This window comes from Aotus nancymaae, unplaced genomic scaffold (assembly GCF_030222135.1).
Source record: "Aotus nancymaae isolate 86718 unplaced genomic scaffold, 86718_ANA_hifiasm-v0.15.2.pri h1tg000011l, whole genome shotgun sequence".
In the NCBI taxonomy this organism is placed as follows: domain Eukaryota; kingdom Metazoa; phylum Chordata; class Mammalia; order Primates; family Aotidae; genus Aotus; species Aotus nancymaae.
Window position 1 is genome coordinate 51,022,887 of NW_026988422.1, and position 12,528 is coordinate 51,035,414.

General features: G+C 39.8%; 2 protein-coding genes across 22 annotated transcripts in view; both read left to right on the forward strand.

Moving 5' to 3' along the window:
* GPHN (gephyrin) overlaps window positions 1–4,909 on the forward strand; it is a 689,448-nt gene extending 684,539 nt beyond the window's left edge. For all 21 annotated transcript variants that reach the window (XM_064374964.1, XM_064374972.1, XM_012438040.2 and 18 more), the window contains 2 exons: window positions 2,701–2,797; window positions 3,910–4,909. In XM_064374964.1, the coding sequence (XP_064231034.1) occupies window positions 2,701–2,797; window positions 3,910–4,043 (231 nt within the window). In that variant the 3' untranslated portion in view covers window positions 4,044–4,909. The remainder of the gene's footprint in view (window positions 1–2,700; window positions 2,798–3,909) is intronic.
* A 2,276-nt stretch (window positions 4,910–7,185) lies between these two features.
* Window positions 7,186–12,528, forward strand: part of GARIN2 (golgi associated RAB2 interactor family member 2) — a 47,857-nt gene continuing 42,514 nt past the window's right edge. Inside the window, exon 1 of the mRNA XM_064374482.1 lies at window positions 7,186–7,252. The gene's annotated coding sequence lies outside the window, so the exon portion shown is untranslated. The remainder of the gene's footprint in view (window positions 7,253–12,528) is intronic.

Sequence of the window (12,528 nt, forward strand, 5' to 3'; positions counted from 1 at the left end):
AGCCCCCTAGTGTCTGAGCAGCTGAGAAACACCTCTTCCTAGGAAGTGCAGTCATAGCTATGCTGTTTACTGCCCCCACCCTAGGCCCAAATGACAGCTGTGCGCCATCAGTCTGGGTTACTTACTGCTGCTGCACCTAGATGCACAAAGTCTGGGATTCTGCCAAGCCCCACCAGCACAGGGTCTAGAGTCACTACTACACGATGCCTCATCCCCTGGGACCTAGGTTGCCACTAAGCCCTATTGGCTCAGGTTCCTGGATGGCAACTATAGCCTGCTCCCCATGCCCAAATGTCAAGGGCATGCCTTCTTCTCTGGAGTCACGCTAGAGCTGTGCCCTGCCCCTCTGGGGCAGGATCATAGCTACAACTCAGCTACCTGAACCCCAGCTGCTAAGGGGTACCTTGGCTCTATGGACAACCCACACCCAACCCTACCACAGAGAAACAAGCACCCCAAGATCCAGGTGCCACAACAGGTTCGCAAGACCCTGAACCTAGGACCCTGGCCCCACATCCACTCTAAACACCTGTACCAGGGAACCCAGTGCTGCAGTAGGCCTTCTTGTAGGCCATGTCAGATTTGATACCAAGAGGGATTCCCCTAGGCTATGTCTTCCCATTGTGGAGAAAATAAGAATGAGGAAGACACTAAAAGCCCTTGACACTGAATATTAGCAACCTATGCCACCACCACCACTACTTCCACAAACTTCTATGGACTAAGTAACTGAGGCACCCAGAGTTACTGCTCACCCTGAATGCACCTGAAGATGCTGCATGGAAACTATACATCATCCTTGTTAGGCACAGTGGCACCCTCCTGTAATCCCTGTTACTCAGGAGGCTCACTATACCTATTGAAAAAGTCACCACACGCTTCCCAACTAGCAGACTAAAACCCAATTGCAAATGAAAGTCTTTCTCTGTGGAAACCAGAAAGATTGGAAGAAAGAATAGTTCCACCAAGTGCACAAATTAATGCAGGCTCACAAGAAACACAATAAAGCAAGCAAATATGACACCACCAAAGGAATATAATGGGTCTCTAGTAACAGACCCAAATGAAAAGAAAATCAATGATGTGCTGGAAAAGAAATGCAAAATAATTATCTGAAGGAAATTCAATGAGATATAAGAAAATATATATATAGACAATTCAACAGAATCAGGAAAACAATTCATGATTTAAATCAGAAATTCAACAGAGATAGGAATCATAAAAAGTACAGCTATTAAATTCAATGAATGAAATAAAAAATATAATAGAGAGCTTCAACATCAGACTTTGTCAAGCAGAAGACTTTCTGAACTTGAAGACAGGTCATTTGAAATTACCCACTCAGCGCCAGGTGTGGTGCCTCATGCCTGTAATCCCAGCACTTTGGGAGGCTGAGGCAGGTGAATCACCTGAGGTTGGGAGTTCGAGACCAGCCTGACCAACATGGAGAAATCCTATCTCTATTAAAAATACAAAATTAGCTGGGCATGGTGGCACATGCCTGTAATCCCAGCTATCGGGAGGCTGAGGCAGGAGAATAGCTTGAGGCTGGGAGGCGGAAGTTGCAGTGAGCTGAGATTGTGCCACTGCACTCTAGCCTGGGCAACAAGAGCAAAACTCCATCTCAAATATGTATATATATATATATATATTGCCCACTCAGAAGGGGGAAAAAAGAAATAACAATGAAAAAGAATGAAGAAAGCCTGTAAGATTTATGGGACATCATTAAATCAACAAATATTTTTATCATCAGAGTCCAGAAGAAGAGAAGGGAAAAAGGATAGAAAACTTATTTAACAAAATATAGCTGAAATGTCCTAAATCTGTGGAGAGATAAAGACATCCAGATCCAGGAAATTCAGAGGTCTCCAAATATATCCAACTCAAAAGATCCTTCCTAATTTGTCAAAAGTTAAAGACAAAGAATTAAAATAACAGCAAAACAAAAGCATCAAGTTACATATAAGGAAGTCTACATTAGACTAACAGCAGATTTCTCTGCAGAAACCTTACAGGTCAGGTAAGAAGGGAATGATATATTTAAAGTACTGAAAGAAAAAAAAATTGCCAACCAAAAATACCACATGCAGCAAAGCTATCCTTCAAGAATGAGGAAGAAATAAAGCCTTTTCCAGACAAACAGAAGCTGAACACCAGCTTCTTAGCCTTCTTTTATCTTTTCACCAGAGCAACCCAACCCCTGGACTTCCTGTATTAAGAATATAAGGTGGCTGAGCATTGTGGCTGATGCCTATAATCCCAGCACTCTGGGAGGTCAAGGCTGGAGGATTGCTTGAGCCCAGGAGTTCAAAACCAGCCTGAGAAACATAGCAAGATGCCATCTCTGCAAAAAAATTAAAATTAGCTAGGTGTGGTGGCACATGCATGTGGTCCCAGCTACTCAGGAGGCCAAGGCAGGAGGATCACTTGATCCCAGGAGATCAAGGCTACAGTGAGCCATGATCGTGCGACTGCACTCCAGCCTGGGTGACGGACTGAGACCTTGTGTCAAAAGAAAAAATACATTTTTAAATTTTATTTAAAAGGAAAAGAACATAAAGTGGCAGTGATAGCAACAACATAATACCAAAGATAGTCTCCATGTCCACTGTATTCTTTGCAGAACCCCTACCATCTTGTAGTTTTCTGAGATGATCAGGTGACCAAGTTTGTTGTTGTTGTTTTTTTATTCTGTAGTTATCATGTGATGTAAAACTGGATCCTCGTCCAGAATACCATCGGTGTATACTAACTTGGCATCACCAAGAACCACTGCCTTGGGCACAGAGTACAGGTTAGTCATTCATATCTACAAATATTCCTAGGCACCTATCCTGTTAAAACACAAGTTTATATATAATCTTCCTTGGTTATAACTGATTTTATAATTATTATACATTTTCCTTTTTGAAAAGATAGATGAGTTAAATTATTCCTAAACAGTATGACAAAAGTTAAAAAATAATTATTAGAAGTTTACTAATTTTATTGAGCCATATTTTCTAGATAAACATTTAGAATGTCCACATACCATTGACTAATATCCTGTAATAAATCTAGAATTACAGAAGAGTTGATATGTTTCTTCAACCCATAAGTTCTGAGTATAACTTTGTAGGAAAAGGAGGAGATTCTAGCTATACCATCCTGAAATGTGAGGTGAAAGCCTAATTTATAATATGATTCTCTGTAGCCTCTACTATACCCTAGTTACTGGTAAATTTGAAGGGCAGAAAAATCAATATTGGTAATTCAGAGTTCTATAGTTACCTCTACTAGACTTAAACTGTTATTCCCAACTTTTCTAGTCATATTTTGCCTAACTTTTGATGTGACTCCAGAAGAATTGGAGTACTCTTAAACAAAGATCCTACCAAGTGAAAACATCAACTAACAGTGACCAAGTTCATGCCATCAGAGAGACCTGCATTCAGATTGGCCACCAACCTAGTTAGCAGGATCCTAGGCAAGTTAACCTAAGACTTCTTTGAGTTTCGTGAGAATCAAATAAGGTGCTTAAGTAAACTGCCTAATACTTTGGCAGTTAGTAAAGAAATGGTAGCTGCTACTGTTATTGTCATTATTATTTTAATAGGTTTTTTAAAGCCACCCTTTTCAGACATTTCAGCCTGAATTGAGAAATTCTGTGGCATTTTGCATAATGCTATAAAATCCTGGTTTTACTCTTTCGAGCAAGAATTTCTAACGTTTATTTTTAAAGTTTGAATGAGCAGGTGGTAGGATATAATAGCATGGCCACCTGAAAAGGGTACTGGAAAGTCTGATCATCTCTTCTCCTCTTGAAGACCTGCATTTCTGTCCGTTTTCATTTTGAAAAGGTCTACAAGGCCCCAAATGTATACGCCATGATGCTTGTGCTGCTGTAGTAAGAGTATTTCTTTCTAGGTAATCAAATGAGCAGCCGTCTGATGAGCATGCGCAGTGCCAATGGATTGTTGATGCTACCTCCAAAGACAGAACAGTACGTGGAGCTCCACAAAGGCGAGGTGGTCGATGTCATGGTCATTGGACGGCTATGATGGTCACCAGCAGGAGAAAGCTTTGATGCATGTCCACATATCATTGACTGTATCCTGTAATATGCAACGGCACAGCTAGTTTTCCTGATTTGGATAAAAGTTGATCTGTATAGTCAACATCTGGAATTATATTTCAAATGAATTTAAATATCTTTTAAAGAAAAAAACACCTAAAAATAAATCTTAACAGACAATTCTATTCTGATTATATCAAGGCAAATTTTTCCTTTCTTGCAAATTGCTTTGTGTGTTCAATGCTAGGTCTGATAGCGATAGCTTTTAGTAGACAGCGGTAGGTGCCTGCAGAACTTGTGTTTTTCTCATCTTTAAAATACAACTACTTATGCTCTTAAATCAAGGCTGTCTGCTTATTTATACTAGCGTAGGCAACACTTGAATTTCCCTTCTTAGTATGCTTCATAACTGCTTTACAGAGAGCTTTTGCTTGTTCTTTCTCATGTATCTCGTGTTTATGTGCACAGTGCCAAAAGAAGACTGACTGGGTGGAGGCTCTGCCTTGCCTCAAGAACCATCCCCTGCAGAACATCCAGGGAGGTTTCTCACCCCAATAGCCTCATGGCACAGTACTCTTGGGCAGTAACTGGATACCTTTTATTTGAACAAACAAACTGAAGAAAAATGCTTCCTTAAGTGCTGACAGCCTTTTTAACCAATACATTTAAAATTGTACAGAACAAAAAAATAAAATCAAAGACTGATCTTGTACAGATATTAGTGTTACCAGCATTCATGTGGAAATCAAGAGCAAAGACAAAATAATGTTAAACAACTCTGTACCATAACATTTTCTGTAATGATACTGAAACTTAATGAATAAAAAAAATTCCTTGATCATTATTTAAAAATGTATTGTATTGGCCTCATTATTAAAAAAGAGGAATGTCATGCCATTCTGATAGGGTTCTGCCTGGATAAAAGAAATAGCCTGGATAAAAGTAATAGTTAAGATGGCCTACCAAGGAGATTTAAAATATGGTATATTATAACTCTGTATCTTATTACAACATTTGGGAAAAAATGTGATCATAGCATTGTGATCTATAGAGTTGTGAAAATGAGAAGGTAGGAGAACCTGAAATTGGTCTGGTGTTTCCAGTCATAGCTGGAGAACAGTAAGCAAATTTAGAGGAAGGATATTAATGACTTAGAAAAAAAATTTATTTTAGATGCCATAAAAGCCAACTTTAAACACCTACAGTTCTTTGAAATGGAGAAAAAAAATAAGTAATGAACCAAAAAAATTGCAGATGAGCACCTTGAAATTTTTTTTTTGAGAGGGAGTCTCTCTCTGTTGCCAGGCTGGAGTGCAGTGGCACGATCTCAGCTCACTGCAACCTCCGCCTCCCAGGTTCAAGTGATTCTCCTACCTCAGCTTCCCAAATAGCTGGACTACAGGCATGCACCACCACACTCAGCTAATTTTTGTATTTTTTTTTTTAGTAGAGATGGGGTTTCACCATGTTGGCTAGGATGGTCTCAATCTCTTGACCTTGTGACCCACCTGCCTCGGCCTCCCAAAGTGCTGGGATTACAGGCATTAGCCACTGAGCCCAGCCACACCTTGAAATTTTTTAACCATGTTAGAAAGGAAGTGAGAAATGGAGGAAAAAAAATCTGTGCTGACCATAGAAAATACAATAAGTCAGCTACTCAGGAGGCTAAGGCAGGAGAATTGCCTGAACCCAGGAGGCAGAGGTTGCAGTGGGTAGAGATCACGCCATTGCACTCCAGCCTGGGTAACAAGAGCGAAACTCCGTCTTAAAAAAAAAAAAAAAGAAAAAGAAAATACAGTAAGTAAAATACACTCTATCCACAATGGCTCCTTTAATAAAAAATTAGGGGCCCTTTTCAAATGGTGGTAACAGGAGGATGTTAAATATACTGTAAAATGTGCTCAGGAAACTAAACTACAAAAATTGGCTTACTAGTAAACAAAATGTTAAGGGATGGTAAATAAAGGCAAAATAGTAAACAAATATTTGATACTGACATGTGATATTTTCATTATATATTTACAGTTGAAGAATGTAAGGTTGGTTAATAGAGGTCAAATGGAAGAGTATGCAAAGAATCCCCTTATCCACATTCAGGAAATATTTGTTAAGCATCTACTCTGTGCTTGGGTACAAAGTACATCATGCTACTATTTACAAACATGAATAGGGCAGAGTACCTGACATTATACTTCATTAGGGAGATAACAAAAATGTATGCAAATAACCATAATATTTAATATATTTGATAATATAGAGTATATAGAATGTGATAAATGCCATAATACAGCTTTTAAGGGTTGGAGGAATTCAGATGAGATTTCAAGGCATGAGATGGCATATTAGTAGGTCTTTTTATTTTTAGAGGCACAGTCTCGCTCTACTGCCCAGACTGGAGTGCAGCATCATGGTCATAGTGCACTACAGCCTCGAACTCCTGGCCTCAAGTGATCTTCCTGCATTGGACTCCCAAAGTGCTGGAATTATAGGCGTGAGCCACTATGCCCGGCTGACATTAGTGGTTCTTGAAGGAAGGGTAGAATTTTGAAGACAATAGCATAGGAAACAGGGTATTCCAAAAACAAAGAATAATAATTGTTTTATTATAGAGCATACAGTCTATATTCTTTTTTTTTTTTTTTTTTTTTTTTTTGAGACGGAGTCTAACTCTATCACCAGTTTGGAGTGCAATGGCTCGATCTTGGCTCACTGCAACCTCCATCTCCCTCGTTCAAGCGATTCTCCTGCCTCAGCCTCCCAAGTAGCTGGGATTACAGGCACACACCCCTATGCCCAGCCAGTTTTTGTATTTTTAGTAGAGACAGAGTTTCACCATGTTGGCCAGGATGGTCTCTGGTCTCAATCTCCTGACCTCGTGATCCACCCACCTCAGCCTCCCAAAGTGCTGGGATTTACAGGTGTGAGCTACCATGCCCGACCTATATATTTTTTTCTTTTTTTTGAGATAAGGTTTTACTCTGTCTCCCAGGCTGGAGTGCTGATCTGAGCTCACTGCAGCCTTGCTCCCTGGGCTCAAGTGATCCTTCCATCTCAGCCTCCTGAGTAGCTGGGACTATGCACACGCTTTGTTTTGTTTTGTTTTGTTTTTTGTCTTTTGCAGAGACAAGCTGGTCTCAAACTCCTGGGCTTAAGTGATCCACCCATCTCAGCCTCCCGCAGTGCTGGAATTAACAGGTATGAACCACCAACCTCAGGCTACAGTCTATCTTCTTAAACTCTTAAGTTATAGAAACAAAATAGGTATATGATGTTTGTAAGACTGAAAAGGTACTGATTTAAGGCCCAAACTATAAAGTTCTGAAATAAGAGTCTAGATTTATTCTAGGGGCAATAAAACCATTAGATATTCTTGATTGGGGAAGTATCATGATCAGAGACATCCTTTTAGGGAAAATGCTTTGGCAGCCTTGAGTCGGATAGACTGCAATGGAGAGAAACAAGTGAGAGACACCAGTTAAGAAGTTATAGCAATTGTGCAGGTGAGGGGTAGAGGTGATGGTGGTAGGATGGTTTGGACAGATGGATACATCTCTGGAGATGAAAGAATGGAAAGAATTTTATGGCTGATTTCAGGTTTTGGAAAGGAAGTTAGAGAAGGGAGAGATGATTCAAAGTCTCCCCTCTTGGCTGACTGAGAAAATGTTAAACATTAACAAAAAGAAAAAAAAATGAGTTTTATGGAGGAGTTGATGAGTTTGAGCATGTGTTTGAGATGCCAGGAGTGCCAAGACAGACATGTCCCAATGGTATTTGAAACTACGGATTAGGAGTTCACAAAAGAGTTACTGACTGGGTAAACCTTCAAAATCGTTCACATAAAGGTGGTATCTGAAATGCAAGGGTGGATGGAAAAGATCATCAAGAAAAGGCTTGCCAAGAGAAGAGGACAGGCCTTAGAGTGTTGGAGTTTTTGAAAAAGCCATGAATGGAATGAGGGGAAAACAGTTTGGAGAAGAGAAGGGAGTGCAGGGTCCCACAAACCAATGAGGAAAGTCTCAAGAAGGAAGGATAATCAACTGTAAATGCAAAAGAAATACCAAGAAGGATGAAGGCTCCAAAAGTCTTAATTGATTAGGCTATTATTTGTAAGTTGGAAGAGTACAATTTTAGTAGTGGCTTAAGAGCAAAAGTCAGATGGCAAAATAGAAACTGTGAACATGAATTCTTCAGAATCTGTGTGTGAAAGAATACACAAAATAGTAGCATGAACTGATAACAAGGTAGAGGGAAGATTTGGTTTGTGTGTTTTGAAAAAGAAACAAGAGTGGTGGGCATATTAACAATGAAAGAAGGGTTGGATTTAAGAACCCTGGTGGCCCAATTCAGCCGGGAAAAAAAGGGACATTTTTCCTTCTGAGTTAGAAAAGGGAGAAGATATGAACACATTTGAAGTGGATACAAAGGAAATGTCATTTAAATGTTAAAGTTCAACAAAATATCTCTACTTGGCATGGTAGACATCAATTTCATCTAATCTATTTGCATTCATTTCACTAAAATTAAGAATTAAGCATATATGACATATTACAAGTCTTTTTTATCTTAGTAGTTGATACTTACATAAAAGCTATAGAAGATGTTTTCAGGTTTTGATTTGTAGCTGTGTAAAAGTTAAGCAGTTCCTTTTTAACCAGATTTTTTGGTTCTATGGTTTGATTGTTTCAAATCATATCACACAATGAAAAAAGAACATACGCAGGTGAGGTTTATCAAGTAAATGCTTGGTGATGTTGCATGTTTCAGCAGGTGGATTCTTTTGGATGGCTTTCATATTTAAAATTATTTGCTAACCAACAAAATTTTAAAGATCTAACCTGTTGGCTTCATGAAACCCTAACAAGTAAGTCATTATTTCCAATTACAGAAAATGGGGTAGGGGTTATGTAAGTACAGAATTCAAAGTAAATAAACTGTATATCTTGTTATTCCAGTGATGATGGGTCTACATTAAATAATGCATTGCATTCTAACATGTTTATAAGAAGCATTATGCTTGACTCTCTGAGTTATATTATTAGAGAATTTATCAATAAGTTGGCCTACAACCGAAAAGTTAAAGACTTGCTCAATCCTGTCCATTTTGTATGGCCAGTTACCAGTATTTCTCCTGCAGTCTTTTGAAATAATTCATTTTATTTAACAAGCATTTATTAAGCTCCTACAGTATGCCAGGCTCCATGTTAGGCACTGAGAATACCATGATGAATGAGACAGTCTCTGATATCTAAGTGAAGGAGAGAGATTATGAGAAAGGAAAACAATTTAAATGCAGGTTGGGAAAAGTATATGAAGAACATTCAATGACATGTTAGACAGTGACTGAGTGGAGGCCTAAATCAGATTCAGTGGTTGTGTCAGGATCCAGCCATTTAAAAAGAAGCAGAAATTACACTAAGTATTTGAATAGAGAGACTTCAATGCAGGAATATGTTAAATAGGTGTGGGAGGCCTAGAAGAAAAGCACAAAGGAAACAAATACCAGAGACAACTAGAGGAAGCAATTACCCTAGCACTGGGGAGTTGGGAGGGAAAGGTTAGGGGAATCAGAACCTAGAAGCTCACAGGTCAGACCCTTTGAAGCTAGGATTCAGCCCTCTTAAGGAGAGGGCACTGCCCAGTTGCTGATTCTGAGAATTCCAAAAACAAAAACAAAACAACCAAAATGCAGGCTAGAACCAGTTGCTGTTGCCCGGGTGATACTGACAGAAACAGCAGGCCAACTAGAAAAAACACAATTCCCTTCTTTCCTCCTATTTTCCAAACTCCTCTGGTCTAATGCAACCTATTGTTGAACTTAACAGAAAGCCAGCTGGAGAGAAAAATGTAGTTTGCAGAGCCCCAGTGAGTCAATGCAGAGTATGCTGTAGTGCATTTGCAGCTGAGAGACAATCAATGACTGAGTGATTTAGAACAGCTCTCTAAACAGGTGACATCTGAGCTGGGTTCTGAAAAACAAAAATAAGCCCACATGTGAAGAGCTGGGAGATGAGCATTTCAGACAGGAAACGGCTTAAAGAATGCAACATCAGGAAGGAGGAAGAAGTATGATAAGGGAGTGGTGTAAGTGGTCTGAAATATAGTTGGAGAACTGAAGCCAGGATGGAGCCAGATCATGCTCACAAATATATAGGCTCTTGAGTTTAATACTAAATATATACACACACCTTATGATACATGTCATATATTCTAAAAGCATTAGGAAGGCACTGAAAATTTTAAAAAGAAAAAAATCATTTACTAAACACCAGTTGAATATGAGGCACCATGCTAACCAAAGGTTCCTGCAAACAAGCACCTCATTCTTTCTGCCTCCTACGCCTGTTCCTCTGCCTATAGTTTGTTTCCTAGTTAATGGCACCGCCATTCACCCAGCTTCCCAAACCTCTAAGTCACCTTACTTTTCACTCCCCACATCCAGTGAGTAAACCAAATTCTATGGACTCTACTAATAGTTCCCAAGTCAACCCCCTCCTTTCCATTGACACTGCCAATGCCACTGCCTTGGCTTCTCCATCTCCAGCATTGCCCTTCCCAAATCTATCCTTCACTCTGCTCTCAGAATGAGCAATTCAGAACATAAATCTCTGAATCTCCAGCACCTAGTTATGGCTTTCAAACCCCTCCACGATCTAGGCCCTTCCTCTGTGAGCTTCATTTTTTTCTCCCCTCCAACTTTATGTAACACCAGACCATTTGTAGTTACCCCTCATACCTTGTCATTTTATGCCTCTGTGCCTTGCTCAGGCTAATCTTTCAGGATTTAGCTTGGACATTAGGTCCTCCAGGAAGCCTTCCCTAAATCCCCCAATTGGACTAAGTGCCCTTCATCTGTGCTCCTAGAATCTCCTGTAGCCGTCTATCTTATCACTACATCACACTGAAATAATCCATTTACATGACCCCTTCTCCACTTGATGGCAAACTTCTTCAGTTCAGAAACTGTTCATCTTTGTGGTCCAGCATGGCATGGTGCCCAGGAAATAGTAAATACTCATTACTGAGCTCACGAAAAGAATGTACCTTGCATTGCACTCACCAGGGACCCAGAGACCAAATGTGGCGGGAAACCTTCACATTCCAAGCTTAAGACATGCAGCTGAGAGGATCCCATGTAGGCATGAACAGGCAGGCCCATCTCATGAGAGACAAAGAGGTTTAATTGCTCATGAACCTCACTAACAAAGTGCCACAAATCCAGACTTAAAATCTCCAAATGAAGTTATACAATTTTATATTTTATGCATCTTTAAAAGCATTTTAAAGATGCTTTTGAAGATAATTAAAATATACCATTATTTGTATTTTCTTCTTTTGGTGTTTCTTCTCTTTCTTTAATGTATCAGTAGCCTCAAAATATGAAAGTGAAATAATACCAAAGTTTAATCAAGGTACTGCAGAATTAAGTTGATATCATCAACAGTGAAGAGATCAGATTTATGCAAAAATATTTCCTGGCCCTTGGGCAGGAAGAACAGGAGCATGGCAAATTGTGATTATGCAATAAATATGCTGAATGAAGAAATCCTACTCAATGGAACTAGGTATGACCAGAGGAAGAATCTGTCAATCCAAAAGATGGCAAGATGGCACTCAGTGTAGAATAAGGAAAATGGAGCATCTGAGACAAGAATAATAGAGGAACCCCTCAGAATGTGCAGAAAGAGACTGAGCCAATCACATGCATTGAACCACCACCAGAGCCTGATATCATTAAATATTCATACATCCAGTCCTCAACTCCCTCCCTCCCTTTCTTCCTTCCTACAGAGGAGGTCTCACTATGTTGCCCAGGTTGGTCTCAAACTCCTGGGCTTAAACAATCCTCCTGCCTCGACCATTCTTTTGAAGCTTTTGTTCACAGAGGCTCAAGGTGCTTTAAATATGTTTAAGTCTCTGAAACTTAGGATATAGGGAAATTGAATGATAAATTACTGTAGGGGGTACATTGCAACATATTAAAACTTATGTATAAGGCATATGAGGCCGGGACATGAAAATTACTGAGGTACTGTGTATGTTATTTGTGCATGGGAATGAAACTCCTTGACGCTGAAAACAGGACAGGGAGTGGAGTGTGTGGTGTGATAAGGAACGCTGAAAACAGCCTCCTGAGAATGCAGCTTGAATGTTGTGCAAGGTCACAAGTGCCTCAGCAACCCACCTCAAATGACCATCTAGTGGATGTTTGTAGTTAATACAAGCCCTTTCAATAAATACTTGGTGGACAGATGCTGGGGCAGACTCTCTTGGAAGAGCTACCCCCATCCCCACTCAGCTGGAACTGTCTGAGCACTTCATTCTTGGCATTCACTGCAAGCTATAAGCTCTGCAAGTGGTGGCCCCAATGGGATCACCTTGAATTTATGCATGAAGGAGAAGAGCTCATCAATTTTAGGGGAATCCCAGAAAGGAAAGTCCTGACTCCCATCAGGAGGACGGGATGCATGCAT